Source organism: Corythoichthys intestinalis, chromosome 4 (assembly GCF_030265065.1).
Source record: "Corythoichthys intestinalis isolate RoL2023-P3 chromosome 4, ASM3026506v1, whole genome shotgun sequence".
Taxonomy (NCBI): Eukaryota; Metazoa; Chordata; class Actinopteri; order Syngnathiformes; family Syngnathidae; genus Corythoichthys; species Corythoichthys intestinalis.
Genome location: NC_080398.1, coordinates 48,891,156 through 48,915,224, shown reverse-complemented (window position 1 = coordinate 48,915,224; position 24,069 = coordinate 48,891,156). Strand labels below are relative to the sequence as shown.

At 40.2% G+C, this 24,069-nt stretch overlaps 2 protein-coding genes across 4 annotated transcripts in view; one reads left to right on the top strand and one right to left on the bottom strand.

The window, feature by feature from the left end:
- Positions 1–7,370, top strand: part of zhx2a (zinc fingers and homeoboxes 2a) — a 69,510-nt gene extending 62,140 nt beyond the window's left edge. For all 3 annotated transcript variants that reach the window (XM_057833999.1, XM_057834000.1, XM_057834001.1), the window contains one exon: positions 5,894–7,370. The gene's annotated coding sequence lies outside the window, so the exon portion shown is untranslated. The remainder of the gene's footprint in view (positions 1–5,893) is intronic.
- Positions 7,371–9,921: 2,551 nt separating this feature from the next.
- Positions 9,922–24,057, bottom strand: derl1 (derlin 1). Its single transcript, XM_057834914.1, has 8 exons — positions 23,727–24,057; positions 21,454–21,565; positions 21,307–21,371; positions 20,994–21,020; positions 16,748–16,843; positions 16,587–16,639; positions 16,362–16,472; positions 9,922–10,512 (listed from the first exon to the last, which is right to left on the bottom strand). The coding sequence occupies exons 1-8, from the start codon at positions 23,877–23,879 to the stop codon at positions 10,359–10,361; spliced, it is 771 nt and encodes a 256-aa protein (XP_057690897.1). The 5' UTR covers positions 23,880–24,057; the 3' UTR covers positions 9,922–10,358.
- Positions 24,058–24,069: the final 12 nt, after the last annotated feature.

The window sequence follows — 24,069 nt, the reverse complement described above, 5'->3', positions numbered from 1 at the left end:
TAAGGCTAGAATTTTGACAAAATCCATTTAATGACTTTTAATGATTTTTAATGAGCACTATAGACCTTGTGAGAGGCAAATTTATCACCGCATAATCAATAGCACATCTGTAAACATACATTATAAACTACCATTGGCATTAATGAGGCAAACTCAATGTACATTGTGTTTATTGGTGATAGTCCCGCAGTGCTGAATCCAATTTAAAATATACTGAAGGTACATTATCGGTGCATTGGTAGGTCTACCTTTGCAATAGTTACTAATGTGACTATACAATAGTGCATGAATCCATTTGAGTAACCCGTTAGTTTCACAACAATTGAGTTCTGGACAGACGGGGGGGGGGGGGGGGGGGGGGGGTAAATACTTTACATTTACATTCACACAAGATTAATTAACCCAAGAAATCAAACACAAATACAGTACTAAAAGTCAATTTTTCGTTCAAAATAAAACAGTACACAGACACGCAATCCTAAAAGCTCCGATTTTTTGTTTAAAAAAAAAAAAAAAAAAATCATTCTCATTGCACCATGTGGTGCTGCTTAAAGGTTTTCAAATGAGATGTGACTGCTGCCATCTTGGCTTCAGTGTTTTCCTGCTTTTCACAAGATTTCACACAGAGAGGAGTTTATCCCTGTATGACCTGCAACAGAAATAACTGTCTGTGATTGGCTGCAGACATAAATGGCAAACTGGGCTTTTAAACAGCCACAGCTGCAGTCCCATCCACCCAGGAAATTATTTGCGTCTAATTAACTGTGATTGGTCCTTCCAAAGGACAGTTTGATGGCATGACATGATGTGACAATCGCACAACTTAGCACGCACACACACTAACCATACTAATGGACAGAGGAAGCACTGCCAGTAATGATGTTATATTGCCTATGGTGTTAGTGTGTCAGTGACAATTACTGTCTGAGAGGTCATTTGTTGCTTATAGTTTTGTGGGGATTAAGTGTTCCATCTTGGCCATTTGCTTCTTTTACTTCGCCTTAATTAGATTTGTGGGAAAACCCTAATTTGACTGTTTAAGCTTAAAGAAGCACAAAAGTGTTTTTTTTTTTTTTTAGACGTTATTTTTCATAACCTTTGGTTCCATTTTACTAGGTTTGTATGACAATTTGCGCTAAAAGTGCCCAGAATGTCATTTTTCAAGCCATATTAGTCAGTCCTTTTTCTTTTTGGTCTTTTGGAGGCAAGATAGCCGATTGAAATGCCTCACAGCCAGTTAAATAGCTCCTGGCAGATCATTAGTGGATGTGAAGAAAGAACAAATAGGGCAGGTATTTGCATCTCAAGGCTTGGTGTGATGTCACACTGTGATCAATTTCAAAACATGTTGTTTGCGAAACAAATTCACTTCTAAAAATCGATTGAAAGAGGCTAGAATTTGTTGCCGGAACTCCCTGACATAAAGCCACGGAGACAGAATTTTTCAATTTTAAGTTTCTTATGGTTTGGAGGGTGTCAAACCACCCAAAACTACTGAAATGCAGAGAGAACTGCTTTTGGCACAGTTATAACGATAACATGTATACACACAAAACTGCTTTTACACATGCATTACACATACCTGTACTGTCACAAGGCATACATTAAAAACTGATTTCCATTCAAAATTGTATTTTTTGAATCATTTGAAAATTGAGTTAAAACAGCAGTAACCCAAACCTCCGTCTCCTAACTTTTATTTCTCCTCATTTCCTCACAGATTAATGCAAAACGTCAATTTTAACTAGTTAAGAACATAGGATGTGCAGTACATTAAAATGGAAGATAATGTAAACATTTTTTTAAATAATAAAGATATAAGTAACATACATTAATAAAAATAAGTAAAAATTACTTACATTATGCACAGTGAAATAGAATAAATTTTGAAGATCACGCAGACATTGACTTTTTAAAATTTTACGGAAATAAATAAGTAGCCCAAGTTCATGAATGAACAAAAGTAAGTCCAAAGTGCACACTGACATGGAAGATGTTCTGAAATTCCCCATCAGAGTAAAAAAAATAAAAATAAGCCCTCTTCAACACTTTTCTCTCTTAAAGCTCTGCTCAATATCCTGTTGCAACGCCCTTTTTTTTATCACATTAAATTTATCACATTAATTCAATAAGCTTGTTCTTTTTTATTCTTTTATTGCTGTTCAAGAAAACGTGCATTTGAACCAATCAGAGCTAACTATCTATGCTGATCACAAATCCAGATGTCTGCGAACGGACAACTGAGGCCAGGGTGTTTTGCTGCACGCATGCGCACATGGACGCGACTCATCAGACTCGGATAAACTGCTGCAGCTGAGGAGATGAATACAAATAATAAATATCGGTGGAAACGGATTACGCTACATAATCACTTTATTATGCTTGTTGTCAATACCTGTGTATGTAAATCTGGCGTTGGTAGATTCTTTTTGCAGATGAGATGCGTGTGTGGCAGCCTGGCAGTTGTTTTTATTAACATAGGGTTTTGACAGTTGCCATCATTCAAAGCATTGTTTCGCTATGTTCCAGCCCAGAATCTTTTACCAGAAAGGCGTACCAGACAGTTCCAGCTCACTTTCACATCTGTAGTTAACACATTTCAACCCGGTGCACACTAAATCTTATAGTTAAGAGTCCTCTTACCAGTCAGAACTAGGTAAGAAAAACAATAGTCTGTCTTCTGCTGGTCCTGCGGCCCGACCCCGGATTAAGCGGTAGATAATGGATGGATGGAATAGTACGAGAATAAGTCATATTATTACATCGGACTAATGTAGCTATATTAGCAGCTACGTACGTTATTTAGTGCATTGCCTTAAATATGTTAATTTGGCCCACAGTGATACGTCACATTTATTTTATCTACTCTGCTGTGAGCACCAGCCACCAGCTGTCTTGTCTGAGGACCCTGCTGCATGGTGGCGGAAGAAAAGATTTATCCTTCGCTGTCAGATCTCCATCCATCCATCCATTATCTTCCGCTTGTTCCGGGGTCGGGTCGCGGGGGCAGCAGCTTTAACAGGGAAGCCCAGACTTCCCTCTCCCCAGCCACTTCAACCAGCTCCTCCGGCGGGATCCCAAGGCGTTCCCAGGCCAGCCGAGAGACATAGTCTCTCCAGCGTGTCCTGGGTCGTCCCCGGGGCCTCCCGCCGGTGGGACATGCCCGGAACACCTCTCCAGGGAGGCGTCCGGGAGGCATCTGAACCAGATGCCCGAGCCACCTCAGCTGGCTCCTCTCTACGCGGAGGAGTAGCGGCTCGACGCCGAGTCCCTCCCGGATGACCGAGCTTCTCACCCTATCTCTAAGGGAGAGCCTGGACACCCTGCGGAGGAAACTCATTTCGGCCGCTTGTATCCGGGATCTTGTTCTTTCGGTCACGACCCAAAGCTCGTGACCATAGGTGAGGGTAGGAACGTAGATCGACTGGTAAATCGAGAGCTTTGCCTTTCGGCTCAGCTCCTTCTTCACCACTACGGACCGGTGCAGAGTCCGCATTACTGCAGACGCCGCACCGATTCGCCTGTCGATCTCCCGCTCCCTCCTACCGTCACTCGTGAACAAGACCCCAAGATACTTGAACTCCTCCACTTGGGGCAGGATCTCATCCCCGACCCGGAGAGGGCACTCCACCCTTTTCCGACTGAGGACCATGGTCTCGGATTTGGAGGTGCTGATCTTCATCCCAACCGCTTCACACTCAGCTGCGAACCGCTCCAGTGAGAGTTGGAGGTCACGGCTTGATGAAGCCAACAGCACTAAATGATCTGCAAAAAGCAGAGATTCAATGCTGAGGTCACCAAACCGGACCCCCTCAACGCTTCGGCTGCGCCTAGAAATTCTGTCCATAAAAATTATGAAGAAAATCGATGACAAAGGGCAGCCTTGGCGGAGTCCAACCCTCACTGGGAATGAATTCGACTTACTGCTGGCAATGCGGACCAGACTCTGACACCGGTCGTACAGGGACCGAACAGCCCTTACCAAGGGGCTCGGTACCCCGTACTCCCGGACCACCCTCCACAGGATTCCCCTAGGCACACGGTCGAACGCCTTCTCCAAATCCACAAAACACATGTAGACTGGTTGGGCGAACTCCCATGCACCCTCGAGGACCCTGCCGAGGGTGTAGAGCTGGTCCACTGTTCCACAGCCGGGACGAAAACCACACTGCTCCTCCTGAATCCGAGATTCGACCTCCCGACGGACCCTCCTCTCCAGCACCCCTGAATAGACTTTACCGGGGAGGCTGAGGAGTGTGATTCCTCTATAATTGGAACACACCCTCCGGTCCCCTTTTTTAAAAAGGGGGACCACCACCCCAGTCTGCCAATCCAGAGGCACTGTCCCCGATGTCCACGCGATGTTGTAGAGGCGTGTCATCCATGACAGCCCTACAACATCCAGAGCCTTTAGGAACTCCGGGCGGATCTCATCCACCCCCGGGGCCTTGCCACCGAGGAGCTTGCCAACCGCCTCAGTGACTTCAACCCCAGAGATGGAAGAGCCCACCTCAGAGTCCCCAGACTCTGCTTCCTCAAAGGAAGGCGTGTCGGTGGAATTGAGGAGGGCTTCGAAGTACTCTCCCCACCGACTCACGACATCCCGAGTCGAGGTCAGCAGCACACCATCTCCACTATACACAGTGTTAATAGTGCACTGCTTTCCCCTCCTCAGACGCCGGATGGTGGACCAGAATTTCCTCGAAGCCGTCCGGAAGTCGTTTTCCATGGCCTCACCAAACTCCTCCCATGTCCGAGTTTTTGCCTCGGCGACTGCCGAGGCCGCAGTCCGCTTGGCCAGCCGGTACCTGTCAGCTGCCTCCGGAGTCCCACAGGCCAAAAAGGCCCGATAGGCCTCCTTCTTCAGCTTGACGGCATCCCTTACCGCTGGTGTCCACCAGCGGGTTCGGGGATTGCCGCCACGACAGGCACCAACCACCTTATGGCCACAGCTCTGATCGGCCGCCTCAACAGATCTCGCTTTCTCATATTTATGCGTCCAAGCTTCATCTACTCCCAGTGAACGTGTGTTCTCCACTGCAGGAGACACTATCTGTCCAGAACGCCTGAGAAGGCAGATATGATAATTTTCCTCAGCAAATACTCTTTCTGATTTTGTACTGTGGCGGCACGGTGGCTTAGTGGTTAGCACATCTGCCTCACAGTTCTGAGATCAAGGGTTCAATCCCGGGCTTCGGCCTTCCTGTGTGGAGTTTGCGTGTTCTCCCCGTGCCTGCGTGGGTTTCCTCCGGGAACTCCGGTTTCCTCCCATATCCCAAAAACATGCATGGTAGGCTGATTGAACACTCTAAATTGTCCGTAGGTGTGAGTGTTTGCGTGAATGGTTGTATGTCTCCTTGTGCCCTGTGATTGGCTGGCAACCGGTTCAGGGTGTCCCCTGCCTACTGCCCGTAGTTGGCTGGGATAGGCTCCAGCACCTCCGCGACCCTCGTGAGGAAAAGTGGCATGGAAAATGAATGAATGAATGAATGATTTTATACTGTACCTGCTAATCTGGACTGGGTTTTACAAGTTGTCTTTTTGTTTGTTTGAAATTCTGCACCAGATTAGCCCATTAGTGGGAGCTCAATAACATGTAAAAATGCCTGCAGCATAAGACAATCTAAAACATAGGTAAAAGAATATGTGTAAATGTGATCTTTATGAAAGTGCAATCCTGTGGAAAGAAACTTCATCATATTCAAGTTCAAAGACTTGATATTTATATAAAAGTTAAAAATAGCCCTGTGAAAAATTCATAGCAAAGTTAATTGAAAGTTCATATAATTTAAGAAGTTAATACAAACTATGCAATTTATTGACCCTGCCTATTAAAAGAATCGGAATCGAGCACATGTGACATAACTTCCTGTTTGTCTTGTATCACTTCCAGATGATATGAATCTACGCATGAATCACAAGTGTCGCATAAGAGACGATGCCAGAAATCTCCATGACGGTGGTGCGGTCACAAAGCAGACTGAACGTCTGCTTAAATGTCCCCCGAGGTGTGGTGCAGACGTTCACATGTAAAGGAGTGCCAAAGCTGGACATGATGATTTATTTTCTTTGGAAGAAGCGTCCTTGTAAATATTTTTCTGTATTGCGAAAAAAAATGTACAGTTTTCCTGGAAGGGCATGTTTTGTTACTTTTATTTTGAAGGTTTGCACCCATTACTTAGAATGTTTGTGTTGTTCAAAGCTTAACATGTAAAATAGCCGTTTATTTACCGAGAATGAATATTTTGGAGGACAACTGGACTTTTTTTCTGCTCAGTATGTTGTTGTTTTTTTTTCTTCCCAAAACACATTTGGATTACTAAGGCTTTCTTGCTCTTGGCTGCTTCATCCCCAGCTCGAAATTTCCTCTTGCAGCACCGCCCCCTGTAAAAAGAGACTCGAACAATGATCGTCAAAGGGAATTAATTTTGGGAATGCAAGCTAGGCCTCACTTTTGGAGACCGCGTCAAGACTTAAGCCACAAAAAAAAAACACTTGCGGACCAAGATGAACTGCATTAGGCCAAATGAATGAGAGAATGCACTAACTTGGTGAACTGCGTTAGGCCAAATGAATGATAGAATGCACTAACTTGTATAGTTTAGAATCAGCTGGTGTGCTCCTGCATATCAGTACCTGAGGCAATAACAGTGCAGAATGTTCTTCTGTTCTAATGTTTAAACACATTGTCTGTCTGATCACACCACGCTGCCTTTTCAGCTTTCTGCATCAACGATCAATGATGGTTCTTTTCGATTAAAAAAAACAAAAAACTTGAGACTATTTTGACTGAACTTTCGAGGTTGTGACGATTCATGACTGGCGATTAAACAACTAAAGCCATTTCAAGTTTGAATCTTTGTTCGGCTGTGAATTGTGAGCGTCTTGTCCGCTTTCGCCTTTCCGTGTTTTGTCTTCTCAACGGATAAGTGAGGATTCAAGTTCATCCTAGTGATTACTGTACAGTGTTCAAACTGCGATGGCAATTTATTTTCAACGTTAAGATCAAACCTGTGTTGACTGCCTTAGAATCAAACATATGTTTATTTTTAACTTGTACTCAAGATTTAAAGGGATATTGTATTTTGTTTTGTCTAATGGCATCCTCATGCATTGTTTGTGCAAGCACTGCTAGAGTCAACTGTCACCTATATTATAACGCTAGTTTGAAAAGCAGAATCAACATGTTTCCGCTGCTTAAATTTCATGTTTAAGCTGTTTTCAAGTTCTGAGCATATTCTGGCTTCTGGTTGGCTTCCAAGAAATACTGCCTGCATTTTCATTTTCTACTTTAAATCTGCTCTAACTCAATAAATATCTAATGCTGGTCTTGTTGTCCATGCATTAAAACATGGAGATTTGTTTAAATGTCTGGTTACTCAGAAAATGCTTTTTTTTTTTTTTTTTTTTTTTTAAGTGAAATTGTTTCTGCAGAGTGATACAGTGTATCACAAAAGTGAGTACACCCCTCACATTTCTGCAGATATTTAAGTACTGTATATCTTTTCATGGGACAACACTGACAAAATGACACTTTGACACAATGAAAAGTAGTCTGTGTGCCGCTTGTATAATAGTTAATTTATTTTCCCCTCAAAATAACTCAAATATAGCCATTAATCTAAACCCCTGGCAAGAAAATTGAGAAAGCCCGCAAACAGTTTGCTGAAGAGTGAAGACATGTCAACAAAGCACATGGATTACTGGAACCATGTACTATGGTCTGATGAGACGGGCAGGCTTTCTTGTGTACAGTCTTCAGAAGAGGCTTCCTCCTGGGTTGACAGCCATGCACACCAATTTGATGTAGAGTGCGGGGTATGGTCTGAGCACTAGCAGGCTGACCCCCCACCTCTTCATCTCTGCAGCAATGCTGACAGCACTCCTGTAACGAGTCGCGTGACATTTTGGAGGGAAAATGACAAGCAGTACTCAATTTGGACATTTAGGGATGTACGTAGGGGTGTACTCACTTTTCTTGCCAGGGGTTTAGATTAATGGCTATATTTTGAGGGGGAAATAAATTAACTATTACATAAGCTGCACACATACTACTTTTCATTGTGTCAAAGTGACATTTTGTCAGTGTTGTCCCATGAAGAGTTATACTTAAATATCTGCAGAAATGCGAGGGGTGTACTCACTTTTGTGATACACTGTATATTGGTTATGGTTTTGAATCTCAACTTCGGGCCTTGGGTAGTTTTGCTTTCCGCCACTTAACCATCATTAAATATTCAGTTCTTTAGAAAAGTTCACATATCAATGTCTGATCTTGTTTTCCTCTGGAAAAGCGATTTGATTGCAGATAAACAACAAAAATTAACATTGTTTTACCCATTAAACCAAATCTATCAACAAAAATGCATATTCTGAGGAAAAAGTTGACACCCTACCACCTAATAGCTAGTGTTACTCCCGTTGGCGGAAATAACTTCAATGAGATGCTTTTTGTAGCCATCTACCAGTCTCTGACATCAGGCTGAAAAAAGTGTGCCCCACTCCTCAACGCAGAATACTTTCAACAGTGACTGACCATTGAAGTGAGGGATAACAGCATGGTGAGATCAAAATAGCTGTGTGAGTCCTTCAGAAAGAAGATTGTAGACGCTTATGAGTCTGGTAAGGGATTTCAAAAGATCTCAAAAGAATATAAAATCCGCCATTCCACTGTCTGGAAAATAGTCTACAAGTGAGGACATTCAAAACAACTGCCAGCATGCCCAGGTCTGGCCATCCAAGTAAGTTCACCCTGAGATGCTAAAAGTCTCCAAAAACCCTAAAATGTCATCACGGGACCTGCAGCAGGCTCTTGCTACTGTTGATGTGAGAATGCATGCCTCCACAATCAGAAAGAGACTACAAAAATTTAACATTCATGGGAGGTGCGCAAGGATGAAACCTTTGCTCTCCAAGAAGAAAATGAAGGCCGGAGTGAATGTAAACAAAGACCAGGACTTCTGGAATAATGTTCCTTAGACAGATGAATCTAAAATGGAATTATTTTGACACCAGAAGCGAGAACATGTTTGGCGTAAAACCAATACAACATTCCAGGAAAAGAATTTCAAACCAACTGTGAAGGATGGAGGTGGAAGTTTCATGGTTTGGGGATGCTTTACTTACCATCATAAAAACCACCAGGAATTCCATCGTGTATCAGAGGGTGCTTGAGGAACATGTGAGATCATCTGTGAAAAAATTAAAGCTGAAGCGAAACTGAACCCTGTATATGACAATGACCCAAAACATACCAGTAAATCCACCAAGGACTGGCTGAAAAGAAATGGAGAGTCCTGGAATGGCTGAGTCAAAGCCCAGATCTTAATCCCATTGGGATGCTGTGGGGTGACTTGAAACGGGGTGTACATGCAAAAACCCCTTAAACATCTCACTGTTCAAAAGTATTATGTGTTGAGGAGTGGGGCAAACTTTCTTCAGACCCATGTCGGAGACTGGTCGATAGCTACAAAAAGCGTCTCAAGTTCTTTCAGCCAAAAGGGGAAACACTAGCTAGTAGGTGGTAGGGTGTCCTAACTATTTCCTCAGTTAGAATATGCATTTTTGCTGATATGTGTTTAATGAGTAAAACAATGTTAATCACTTTCTTTTCCAGTGATAAAGAAAAACAAGATCAGACATTGATATGTGAACATTTCTTAATAAAGAACTGAATATTCAATGGTGTGTCCTAATTTTTTCACATGACATATTTATGACTTGTTTCAAATAGCGTTTCACAAGTGTTTCGCCATTGCGAGACTTTAAATTGGATGTTCTCAGAGGTAAGTGGTTACTGCCCCTGAGGAGTTCTAGCAGTTTAGAAAATCGATGGATAAGATTGGGAGAAGTTAGAAATGTAGCCAGCGACTGTGAAATTGTGGCTCTATTGAGAACAAAAAAAAAATCACTCAAACTACATCTTTTCAGTAAGTTGTATTTACAAAAACAAAATTTACTTGTGGTAGTAGGTGTGTGTGCCACACCTAAGCATTTGTTCAGCCAATTGACAATTACAAAGTCAAATGAGATGCTGTCTACTAGGGTGGAAACAACCATGAAGAATCAATCCACTACGGGATGTGTAGCATCTCTCAACTTGTCCGTCTACTGTCAATGGGTGAAATAAGGCAGTAAAAGAGAAACAAAGTGGAGTAGAATAATCACATTAAAATAAAAATCCATTTCAGGTTGAAAGTCGTCCAAACAGCAGCGTATTCCTCTGCTTCCTCTACTTTTCAATTGTTGGGCTTAAATTAACTCATTTGGAGTTCCTCAAACAGAAAAAAGTAAAGAAGCAAACATTTTGAACCCAAGCTCAGATGTTAGAAAGTAGGTGATGGCTGCCACTTGTCATCTTATTCATCCCCCAAACGGAAGCCTTGACCCCAGTTGTGACGTCTGCCGCCACCACCTCCTCCTCCTCTTGCCGCCTCCTGAGGTGCTGCTCTCCTTGTGGGAGGGACTCCAAAACCTGACACCCCTCCTCTCCTGGTGGGGAAGAATCGATACCTGCGGAGGAGGAATGCAATTATGAAAAAAATGAAAGGTGAAAAACATGACATGTATGATAAAAACCACGGGTGGCCAATATACAGGGGTTGGACAAGATAATGGAAACACCTAACATGTTGGCATCATAATCATTGAACATAATTGTTAAGGAATGGCATGAGGAACATTCTAATTAAGTTGAGCATCTTATATGGCGGCACAATCTCCAGCCCTCAACATTATTGAGCATTTAAGGTCAATTTTAGAGATTCAATTAAGACATCAATTCCCACCGCCATTGTCTAAAATAGAGGGCATTCTAACTGAAGAATGCCTTAAAAAACCCTTTGGAAACAATTCATAAGTTGTATGAATCAGTACCTCTGACAATTGAGCTGTAATTGCCGCAAAAGGCAGACCTACACCATATTAAATTAGCTTTTGTTGATTTTTTTAAGGTTGTTCCATTATTTTGTCCAACCCCTGTACAAAATGATGTGTTCCTTTATTTAATTTAGCCCAATTATCCTTCAGACTTGCATTATTCAAACATACAGCTTTAACAATTTAACAATGCTGAAACCAGTGTTGTTTTCATAAACGATAACTATAACGAAAATATTTTGTCAACACACAATTTTTTCATGACGAGCAGACAACGAGCTAAAAACGTGCCTTGGGAGATGTTTTGTACTCACATTTACTAGTCCTTCTAAAAAAAATTAGCCTATTGTGATAAAGTTTATTATTTTCTGTAATGTACTGATAAACATTACTTTCATATGTTTTAGATTCATTACACTCAACTGAAGTAGTTTAAGCCTTTTATTGTTCTAATATTGATGATTTTGGCAAAAAAGTCAAGAAAAAACAAAAATCCCTATCCCAAAAAATTAGCATATCATGAAAAGGTACTCTAAAGAAGCTACTAACCTCATCATCTGAATCAACGAATTAGCTCAAAACCCCTGCGAAAGATTCCTTAGGCTTTTAAAAACTCCCACCCTGGTTCATTACTCAAAACCGCAATCATGGGCAAGACTGCCGACTGCTGTCCAGAAGGCCATCATTGACACCCTCAAGCAAGAGGCTAAAATACAGAAAGACATTTCTGAGCAAATAGGCTGTTCCCAGAGTGTTGTATCAAGGCACCTCAGTGGAAAGGAAAAAGTGTGGCAGGAAACGCTGCACAACTGCAGAAGAGGTGACCGCACCCTGAGAAAGATTGTGGAGAAGGGCTGATTCCAGACCTTGGGGGACCTGCAGAAACAGTGGACTGAGTCTGGAGTAGAAATATCCAGAGCCACCGTGCACAGGCGTGTGTGTGAAACAGCGGCAGGGCGACAGAGAAGCAGCACTAGACTGTTGCTCAGTGGTCCAAAGTTCTTTTTCAGATGAAAGCAAATTTTGCATGTCATTTGGGATTCAAGGTGCCAGAGTTTGGACTTTGGAGGAAGACTGGGGAGAAGGAAATGCCAAAATGCTTGAAGTCCAGTGTCAAGTACCCACAGTCAGTGATGGACTGGGGTGCCATGCCAGCTGCTGGTGTTGGTCTACTGTGTTTTATCATGGGCAGGGTCAATGCAGCTAGCCATCAGAGGAGATTTTGGAGCACTTCATGCTTCCATCTGCTGAAAAGCTTTATGGAGATGAAGATTTCATTTTTCAGAACGACCTGGCACCTGCTCAAAGTGCCAAAACAACTGGTAAATGGTTTACTGACCATGGCATTACTGTGCATAATTGGCCTGCCAACTCTCCTGACCTTAACCCCGTAGAGAATCTGTGGGATATTGTGAAGAGGAAGTTGAGAGACACCAGACCCAATACTGTGGATGAGCTTAAGGCCGATATCAAAGCATCCTGGGCCTCCATAACACCTCAGCAGTGCCACAGGCTGATTGCCTCCGTGCCACGCCACATTGAAGTAGTCATTTCTGCTAAAGGATTCCCGACCAAGTATTTGAGTGCATAGCTGATATAATTAATTGAAGGTTGACTTTTTTTTGTATTAAAAAAAAAAAACAACACTTTTGTTTTGGTCGGATGAAATATGCAAATTCTTTGAGATGGGGATTTTGGGGTTTTCTTGACTTATTTGCCATAATCATCAATATTAAAACAATAAAAGGCTTGAACTACTTCAGTTGAGTGTAATGAATCTAAAATATATGAAAGTCTAATGTTTATCAGTACATTATAGAAAATAATTAACTTTATCACAATATGCTAGCTTTTTGAGAAGGACTAGTATATGTTCACTTGTATGCATTAGGTAGTGGGGTGCATTAGGCTGACTCTGTTTTTATCTAAGCCTCCAGAACAGAAAACGAATGTGCGGCGTTGTGGGCACGAGGTTGAGAGCCAACTGCAACAGAGATCAAAACATACCGCCACAAATGCCAGTTTTTGTCAAACGAGAACGACACAAAAATGCCCCAGTAGTTTCAGTCACAATGTCAATGTGTGACATTTTATGTGTAGTTAGCCTGCATCGTAGCAGTGTCTGGTTGTGTCACTCATGTGATGTGCTGCACCCCCCCCCCCCCAACTCATCCACTAGTGTCCTCTCCAATCTCCCCATGTCTTGTTTTCAGACACACTTATCTTGGCAAGAGAGGATATGCAATGTGGCTTTCGCCTTTAAAGGTCTGTGTTGAGTGATGATCACACACTAAATCAAACTCATAGCGTTCGCATTAGCATTAGGCTTTTCTAACAGCGAGCGTCCTGTTAAACTCTCGGACAACTTTTTGTGACATACAGTTTGTGGCATTTAGGTGGGTATAATTAATTGAATATAATGTACTGTTTTCCTGCTGAGTGTGTATTATCACGTGATAGATTTGTAGATGTTACAATATGAGTTTTTCTGTTAGATGTTCATTTTTAAATGTTTTATTTTTATTTTTTGAGTGAAACTTTTGAATTTTACAGACGAAACTATTGAGTAAACGCAGACTAAAACTAGACGAAATTAGTCTGAGTTTGCGTCAATAAACACTAGACGAAGACAAACACATTTTGAAATTACTAAAATATGACTAAGACTAATAGGTATTATCGTCCAAAAGACTCAAGACTGAAATTAAAAGGCCTACATAAAACCCCACTCGCTGAAACTGTCAAAATGAACATGACTAAAGCAATAGGTAGATAATTTTGGACAGCTATTCAAAAGTTTAACTGATTCACTGCCAGCCCAGGTCACAGACTATGTGTAGTTGTGGTAGTTAGTAAAAGAGGGAAATAGGTATGGAAAACATCTTCTGACTCCATTTTTTTTTTTTTTTTTTTTTTATTAACATTTTTTCCGTTCTTTCCACTAAATTATCCATCATTTAATTTATTCATTTATAATTATGTGCAATGATGTTTATTGTAGTTTTATAATGTGCATCGCAAAATGCGTGTGAGCAACACTAATAGTACAATTGGATGTCCAATGCGTGCCACATAGGGATGCAACGATACAGTTAAGTCACGGTTCGGTACGATTTTCGGTACGAGGGACCCGATTTTTGACTCGATTCAATACATTTAATGCTCTCAAACAAAAAATACAAGTGTTTCTTTTGTTTTTTTATTTTACTAATAAGCAAAAATAACAATGCCATCATATAAATATGCCTTATAGTGCATAATATTTATGTGCTTCCTTCTTACTGATCTGAAAGAATTTTGCATAACAGTGCTGAGAACAATCTTTACTGTTCGTAAAGTAAGGCAGGGCACACTGTTGATTGCTACTGCTCTCTTAGCAGTTATGTTTACCAGATGAGCAACATATCGTATTAGTGGTCCGAGTCCAACTGTGTTATGTACTGATTTAACAAGATTTGCCACATTATCTATAGTCACTGGTGTGGATTGATTTGGCCTGCTTAACTTCCATTCAGTCATGGCGGTTTTTAATTCATTGATTTAGTATATGGACTACACGTCCCATAATCACTCTGGGCTCCCGCAGCCAATGGCATGGGATTTGGGGGCTGGGGGTCTAAAGGCAGCATATTTAGGTTGCTATTTCATGATATCTTGAGTGTGCGCGCGAGGGTTGTCGGGCATTAAAAAAGTTAACAAAAGCCACAGAAGTCATGTCAGCTCATTACTGCACAACACAAGCATTTGACAATCGACTTTCATGAACAGGCCCAGTTTGAAGTACAGCGCTCTTAATTTGCCACTCATTGTTTATCACGTAACCGTGCGATAGCTCTCAGTACCTTCCCAGGGTGTCCAGCTGTCTATTGTCAAAGCGAAGTTGTTCGTAGCAGCCAAGTCGGCAACAATACATTGGAGGACTTTGTTGTACGTATCCGTAAAGACAGTTTTTGTTAAATATGCACGAGTGCATATCAGCTGCCCCAAAACTCTGCCAAACAACGGATCTGTACAACATTGAAAGTTGAAGTTTCTGTCTTCCTTCACGAGCAATGATGCCCATGCGACACACATCCCACCTTTCAGGCAGTGTGGGGGAGGACTGGAGGAGCGGGGCTGCTAGCAGCAGAGTTTGTTTTTTCAAGGCAAAGCTGTGCCGGACATTTTAGCGAGAGAGACGACAAAAATACATTCAGAAAATACATTTTGGGAACTTTTCATTTGGATCGAATGTTTTTGCGTATTGAATCGAAGAGGGCGTATCGGACGGTTCAATTATTCAAGTATTGTTGCATCCTTACCGCAACATATTGTTCTGACTCATGTGGGCCGCGATTGGCCCCTGAGGAGCACATTTGAGACCTCTGTCCTATCTGAATGTAATAAAAACATTTTGGGGGGGGGGAGATCATGATTCCTGCATGAAAGTGTTAATTGCAGCTCTTGTATGTGTTCTCACTTGACCAACTACACATTTTTTAACTTTATATTCCTAATCAACAACTTGTTGCTTTTCAACTATTCAGAAGCATATTTTACATCTAGAAATCAAACTGAGCAGCAAAATGGTGTGTAAAAAAAAAATAAAAAAATAGGGCTGTCAAAATTATCGCGTTAACGCGCGGTAATTAATTTTTTTAATTAATCACGTTAAAATATTTGACGCAATTAACGCACATGTCCCGCTCAGAAAGTATTCTGCCTTTTCATAAATTTTACAGCAAGGCTTTTTATGCTGTCCAACAGCGAACTCTTGTGGTCGCTTTGCGACATGGTTTATTTTCTTACCAGTTCATTATGGCTGCACGACGTCTCGGGCTGATAATGTTGTGCTTATATGATCCTTGGACAAGATTTGTCCGTAAGTATGGTTGTTGTAAAGAATGTACATATTATGTTAGTAAGCGAAACGTTCTATTTTTTGTATGAGACCCTTTTTGTTTTTGTTTAGTGAACCTGTATAGCGTGCTAAGCTAACGTTGTTGCTAATGCAATGCTTGTGTACTTTTATTTTGTAGTTTTACGACGGTCTAAAGAGGACAATGGTTTGAGGCCATTTTATTAATAAATCAGATGAAAAAAGAAGAATTATTAAGGCGTCGTTCACTAGCTGTCTAGCTTTGGAAAAAGTAGACGCTTCGGAGTGAGGACCGCATAGACAGATTTAAATGACAGTAGAGTGAAATGCCCACTACAGTCCTTATGTACCGTATGTTGAATGTATATATCCATCTTGTGTCTTATCTTTCCATTCCAACATTTTACAGAATATATATATTATATATATATATATATATATATATATATAATTTACAGAAAAATATGGCATATTTTATAGACTGTTTGAATTGCGATTAATTACGATTAATTAATTTTTAAGCTGTAATTAACTCGATTAAAATTTTTAATCGTTTGACAGCCCTAAAAAAAAAAGTACTTTTAGCCTATGTTGTCCATGTCTGTTTGCGAATAAAAACACTTACAAGATCTCTGGCGTAGAAAGAAAGGAGCGTCCTCCCAAGTCCATAGGGTATTTGAACATTAGAAAGAAGTAGAGATGACCCACCAAGTTCCCAATAAGTTCATTCACAAACCTGCTCCAAAACAGCATGGAAGTGGATCAATATTTGTGGTCAACAGAACGAATAATGCCAGTAAGACACATACATGTACATTTCGTCAAAAAAAAAAAAAAGGCAAGCACTTACGAGCCTCCGATGATAAAGTTAAAGATCAAGATGACCCAAGGCAAATAATGTGCCTAGAGAGAGCATACATAGACCATTAATTCAATGGTTTTGGACACATTTATTTATATGTTTCATCATTAACACATAATTTTAATGAGAGCGTAATAACATGATGTTACCTTGAATCTGGTTCCAAACCAGAAAGACACAATGACATCTTTATTGAATTGAGCCCAAACGTAGAGTACGGACATGATCAACGGGATCATCAGCAGCTATAAACAAACAAACAAAAAAAACATCAAATGTAAGCCCCCAGTCATACATCATTAATATTCTTCCTGCTAACACTGAGGTCTCGTCATTACAGTCCAAGTGACTTCCTGGAGTTTCGACTAGTTGCCTGGCAACTGAATAGCTAGCTGTCATGTCTTGTGTCACCTTTTGCTTGCAGACGTGAGCACAATACAGTAAATATGGACCAAAAATGTCTGGTTTGTGCTCTGACAAGTGAATACAGCCTAAGAAGTCTGTACTGAAAATTACTCACATTTGACATGCGTTATTAACAGGTTCATTGACATCTAAAGGGCTCTGTCTGCGCTCTCTGATGGATTGTTTTTACCTTTTTGTAATTGCCTTTTTATGGGTAATACAGTATTTATCGTAGAAAAACATTTTGAAGAGACTTGTTTTGTACATTTAAAAAAGAAAATGGCATTTCATCATGAGTGACTTTTATAGTCAAGTGCACATGCAGTCATGAAAGGGGGGAAAAAATGCAAATTGAACATTTCATTCAATGCTACTTCTTTTTATGATTGCTTTATACGCAGTGGCTGGTCTTGATGTGTTTTTCTTATAAATATTTCCTCCAAATATAAAATTTTAAAGTTACAAATGGCAAAAAATAACCACTTTGCGCAGTTGCATAAGAATGTTGACATTTAGCACATAGAATGTTGCATTGTTTTTTTAATGCAAACCTCAATTCTGGTGATACTATGACATGTGAAATGTAAATAAAAACAGAACGCACTGATTTGCAAATCCTTTCCAACCTATTTCCATTGAATACACTACTAAGACACGCTGTTTAATTTCAAAACTGATAAGCTTTGTTTTTTTCCCTTCTGAATATTAATTGGATGCCTGTCATGCATTTACCACCATTTTACATCATGGCTGGTTGGTTGGACTACTTTTTAACATTATGTGTATCGTAGTATTATATGTTGACTATTTCATTATGGTTCTGTTGTGGTACTATCTACTGTACCTCTATTCTGCATGTAAGTTCTATCTCTCGGTCTGTGCACTGACTCCACTCAAACAGCATAACATCACAATAAAATAACCGTAGTTTGAGTAGAGTGGTACCTCTACTTTCGAAATTAATTGGTTTCGGAAGAAGTTACTTGAAAATTCCGTAAGTAGAAACGCGTTTTCCATGTAAAGCCCCCTTAAATTCAGACATAAATCTTTTACAATGCATAAAAATGCATCAAAAACATGTAAAAAAAAATATATGTTACAATTAAAGTATTGCACAATAAACAAAACCTGAGTTGTGCATAATATTAAAAAAAAAAAAAACAAGAATAAAGAATCAAAGTTAATACCGGTACACTCATGTAAAAGTGTCGAAACACTAGGGGCAAATGAAGAGGATGCTGGGATACACACATACACATACACATAAAGTAGAGGTCCTTCTTAGCAAATTAGATAGCAGGAATGCTAGGCAATAGGCAAGGCAAATTTATTTATATCGCACAATTCAACACTAGGCAATTCAAAGTGTGATTTACATCAAATGAAGATCATAAAAATCACATTAAAATTAAAAGAACGTAAAAACAAAGACAATCGAAATAGGAAATAAAATTATACATAAAAATCACATTAAATCACGAATAAAAATAATAATATTAAAAAAAAAAAAAAAAATACTACTACTTCTGCTAATAATTGAAATCAGCCAATTGCAGGCAGCTATAAGTATGTTACGTTAAGCCAGTTCTGGGAGCAGCGAGTACCAGCCATACTGTATTTTCGCCTTTCTTATCCTGAAAGTTATTTCTTAACAAGAGGCAATATTTTCCCATTGAGTTATGTCTTAACCTGAAAATTCTGTATGTAGAGACATTCTTAAGTAGAGGTACCACTGTATTTAAAACTGTCCTGGTGCACCGCAAAACCTCATTCAGCACTGAAAGGCAATCAGATACAATGTGCTTTTAATCAGTCAAGCTGAACAGGAGTGATTAAAAATAAACAAAAACTGTTCCTAAACTGTTGAGGTGTGTATGCAAAGTGGCAAACCAGCCCCATCGTTGCTTGTGAAAAAATAGGCTTTTCCATGATGCTCCTTTAAAGCCTTTTATATCTCATCCTGTTTACCGGTTCATCTATGGTACCTTCAAAATATGTGTTGTTTGAACATTCCTCAACTCTTTTGTAGTCCCATCCTAAGTGTTTTGGAACGTGTTGGAGCTATCAGTTTTAAAATGAGAGGATACTTGCTAAATATATAAAATCGGTTTACCACTTTCAACATACTATAGCTTCTTGATAGTTGTATTGAGTTAATTTTGCCTACACTTACAGATTAGTCCTTTTTTTTTTTTTTAATCCCAGCAATAGTTGGCGATTTGATTACCTGACATGTTTCGGCAAACACTTCCACCTTCGTCACACCTACTATTGTCAGGGATAAAAGAAAATGTTGACTAAGCTTCTTAATAATTTATTCAATTTTGAAAAGGAATTTCTAAGGAATATATATACACTGCTGGCCAAAAGTATTGGCACCCCTGCAATTCTGTCAGATAATGCTCAATTTCTCCCAGAAAATGACTGCAATTACAAATGCTTTGGTAGTAATATCTTCATTTATTTTGCTTGCAAAGAAAAAACACAAAAGAGAATTAAAAAAACAAAACAAAACAATTAAATCATTACCATTTTACACAAAAGTCCAAAAATGGGCCGGACAAAAGTATTGGCACCCTCAGCCTAATACTTGGTAGCACAACCTTTACACAAAATAACTGCGAACAACTGCTTCCGGTATCCATCAATGAGTTTCTTACAATGCTCTGCTGGAATTTTAAACCATTTTTCTTTGGCCAACTGCTCCAGGTCTCTGAGATTTGAAGGGTGCCTTCTTCAAACTGCCATTTTCAGATCTCTTCACAGGTGTTCTATGGGCTTCATTGCTGGCCTCTTTAGAAGTCTCTAGTGCTTTCTCTCAAACCATTTTCTACTGCTTTTTCAAGTGTGTTTTGGGTCATTGTCATGCTGGAAGAACCATGACCTCTGAGGGAGACCCATCTTTCTCACACTGGCCCCCAAAATTTGTTGGTAGTCTTCAGACTTCATAATGCCATGCACACAGTCAAGCAGTCCAGTGCCAGAGGCAGCCAAGCAAACCCAAACATCAGGGAACTTCCGCCATGTTTGACTCTGGGGACCTTTTTTCTTTTCCGTCCACATCTCGGGAGGTTAGCCATACTGCCATCGGCTTTACACTTATTGAAGACACTGCGCACGGTAGGCACAGGAACATTTAGGTCTTTGGAGATGGACTTGTATGCTTGAGATTGCCCATGCTTCCTCACAATTTTGCTTCTCAAGTCCTCAGACAGTTCTTTGGTCTTCTTTTTTTTCCCACGCTCAATGTGGTACACACAAGGACAAAGGACAGAGGTTGAGTCAACTTTAATTCATTTTAACTGGCTGCAAGTGTGATTTAGTTATTGCCACCACCTGTAAGTAACGGGTGCTGTTAATTACACAAATTAGAGAAGCATCACATTAATTTTCAAAGGATGCCAATACTTTTGTCCGGCCCATTTTTGGAGTTTTGTGTAAAATGATAATGATTAAATTTTTTTCTCCCATTCTCGTTTGTGTTTTTTCACTGCAAGCAAAATAAATGAAAATATTACTACCAAAGCATTTTAATACCAGTCATTTTCAGGCAGAAATTGAGCATTATCTGGCAGAATTGCAGGGGTGCCAATACTTTTGGCCAGCAGTGTTTATATTATATATTCTTCATTTTTATTTATTTTTTTTACATTATATAAAATGTCCTTACTTCCTTTGAATTGGCTGTTTGTAATTCCGACAAGACATGCATCTACTATAAATACAAACAGTACTAATGACTTTACCACAGCATTAACATTGACTAGCAAAACACCACCACCTTTCTTGGTATCAATGAACTATTTCAGTGCCATTGACGATAGCAAACATCTACAAGCTGTGGTGTGGCACTTTTCATTGTTCTTCTGTGAACTGAAATTAGTTTGTCATTAGACGTCCAATCCATTCGAACGAGGAGGGTTGGCAGTGATCAAGGCCAATTGCACTGAATGTGTTATGGACCAATAATCAGGCTTTTTAAATGCGTACCTGCATGTCCATGATCAGCCCAGTTATCTGCAACAACAGTGTCAAAGGATAACGACCAAATGATCTACTTAAATTGTAGTTGGAAACTTGTGAATGGAAACAGGGCTGTCAAGGAGTCCCATTGCCATCTCAACAGCCCCCTCTCACATAAAACTTCTACTTGTCCTAGGTAAAGCTTCTGTTGTCATCTTTTGTAAATATGAAACAATTATAATAGTTATTCATATTTTTAAAAGTCTCACACTATATTGACTATGCTGAAGTTTTGAGGTTTTATAAACTTTAAAAAGGGAAAGCGTGACAAAAAGGATACAACAATGCAGATCCAGTTGAAGAGGAGCATAAACACATAGTCAGCTGGTCGGCCATCAAATGCCCCTTAAAAATAAAGAAGTAAGACGCATCATGCATGGCATGCACATTACATAAACTCTATCAATGTGTACGTAAGCAATCTCACCTGTCTCTAACCGAGTGGAGTAATTGTAGAGGAAATATAGGTTGACTAGGAACAGGAAGCCAGTATTGGGGTAAACTGGGAAATACAGGGTGGCCGTCACTGGTCTCCAGAGCTAAAAACAGAAGAGTTTTTCTCAAGGTTTGTTGAAAGCTATAAAACTGTACAGTTAGCGAAAGGGGGATATTCAAAATAACAATTTCACCTTGAATTTTGTGAAAGCTATACATTTAATAGATGACTTATTATAAACTTGTCTTTGAATCATGGCTGTCTCAACAGCCTGGAAATGAGATTTTTTTCGCTTCAAGAAACTCGTCCCCACCCTCAACCATCCTCAAGCGCTCTGGTTTTACTTTCATTTTAGAGTCAAGTCATTTCTGACGAAAGAGGAAACTCTCCTTTGCATTAAAAATCTTTTTACGGTGTCTAATGATTGACACACTTGACTGTGGTTCAGCTGGAGTTCTATCAAAAAATACATTTTACATAACAACATAAATTATTTGTTTACAAAAGCTGCCGTGTGCGTTTTTCCTCGCACTTGAAGTCTGCCCAAGCACTCAGTGTTAGCCAAGCTGTAACATTACATCCAAACTTGTCTTGAGAGGTAAGGGAGGAGAGGTGTGGTGCAAAGGAGGGGAGCACTGTGGCATATGTCAGAGCAGAGGAAGTGGTAGGGGAATGAGGCTGGGGTAGGTACCACCGAGGCGCCATGGAGATTCTCATCTGTGGGGTGGTCACGTGGTTCATGTAGGCCTGAATAGTTAGAACCAAATGCAGCGATCATGTTTTTCTATGGGACTGACAGCAGCGATTGCGACATTTCAAGCTACGGATAAAATTACATATATCCAACCATGTGCTCGTTTCATTGTCATTCCATTTCATTGTTTGTAAATGTTACTTTTACGTTCGAAGTGGTAAGAAGCCAACTGAAAATTATGGAAACCCCCCCCCCCCCCCCCATGTTTTGGAGGGAATGTTTCATGTTCATGTTAGCATTACCATGGAAAATTAACTTTTGCATTAAAATGCAAAATGTGAATAAAAAGTGAATATTTCACTGCAGTCGTGTTCAGGATGAGATACCTTCCCTACATGCCAGATATGAAAAAGACTGCACCTTGTATCAGAGAGTTATTATTTATTTACTGAATATGGCGTGTTGCTAAAAAATGGCCAACTTTGGCACCCCACCCTGGTCAGACACCTGAATGAAAACTCACCATTTTGAAAACAATCCCGTATGTTTCATGAACAGTCTTACCAATTTTGAGGAGGGTCAGACTTACTCCCTAGGTGCCATTGTTTCAGATATGCACCCTGTAACTTGATATAAATTTCACATTCAATCCAAAAATACCCAATTTACTCTTGGTTTTGGAACATGGGTGCAGGAGACTTTTTGGAGCAGTTTTGGATAACAGTCATTTATAAATAGTCATCTCGTCCCTTTATATAACCATCCCTTTTTACACAACCATGCATGTTGGTATGTATGTATACATGTGTGTGTGTGTGTGTGGGGGGGGGGGGGGGGGTATGTATATAGGACAATATATTTGCACTATTACAGTCAGCTTCTTTTCCATTGACCTGTTTTTGTTTTAGAATTGACAATAAAGCAAACTTTGAACTTTGACAAGGCATCGACTCCCCATATTTCATTTCTCTCCGTTGAAAAAAACTTAATAGGAGAGGCCTTTTTTATAAATTCAAGGGTGCGCCACTGAGCCATTTAGTTACTTTTTTTCGCAACGTTGAAAAATTGTAAAAAAAATGTACGCGATGTTGCATTTTTGTGCAGATTTTGGTGAGTTTTCGTGCATGTAAATGCCTCCAAATTGGCCATTTTCATTTGCCATGAAGAAATAATAATCCTTTGCATTACAATGGGGCTCTCGCACCAGTTGGTGTTCGGGCCCTAATAATCAGCATCCAATTTGTATTTAATATGGTTTATTAGTGGTCTGCGTAAATTGTTTTCACGTGAAATATTGTGGTTTAACGAAAATACCTGACTGTTATATTCTACACGCGTTGCATTGGTAAAACACATTTAAATTTGACTAATTTTGTGGGGTGTATGTTCTCTTCTGGTGAACCCGGATGTCTTAAATTAGCCCCCACGTCTCAAGCTATGATTGGATGGCTTTCGGCTTGGCCTGCTGAGTGAGCTAAGTTAGCCATCTGCTAACTCCCTGACAATTTCGTAAACACGAACATTACAACACTCTCTCGGATCTCAAGGTACAAACCCATGCAATACTTACGTGAAATCTGTATAGGAACAAATCTGGCCTCAGTGCAAACTTCATGGGATCAACCAATCCTAGTTTCCCAATGAGGGGAACAGCAATGGAGGCAGCAAACCAGCCCCTTGTGATAGGGGGGATGCTTTTGAACCAGTCCCCGATGTCTGACATCTTCCATATAATTATTTCAGAGTATTAAACATAAAATCCAAAGTAGGACTCTCCTGATTACGCCAGCTCGTAAATATTTGAACAGTAGCACTTGAAAAGTTTACATGACGTGGCTAATCACAAACGGCCGGCTAGCTATGTTTGTCGGTTAATAACTACTGTGCGATGACAGTTTCCTCATCCGCTGAAG

Bases quoted from the DNA above. Each gene is read 5' to 3' on its own strand.
- derl1 (XM_057834914.1), bottom strand. From the start codon at position 23,879: ATGTCAGACATCGGGGACTGGTTCAAAAGCATCCCCCCTATCACAAGG. The intron at 16,844-20,993 runs GTACGCATTTAA...GTTTGTTTATAG, and splicing joins GGCTGATCATGGACATGCAG to CTGCTGATGATCCCGTTGAT. The intron at 10,513-16,361 runs GTAAGTGTTTTT...CCTCCTCCGCAG, and splicing joins CTTTCTACGCCAGAGATCTT to GTATCGATTCTTCCCCACCA.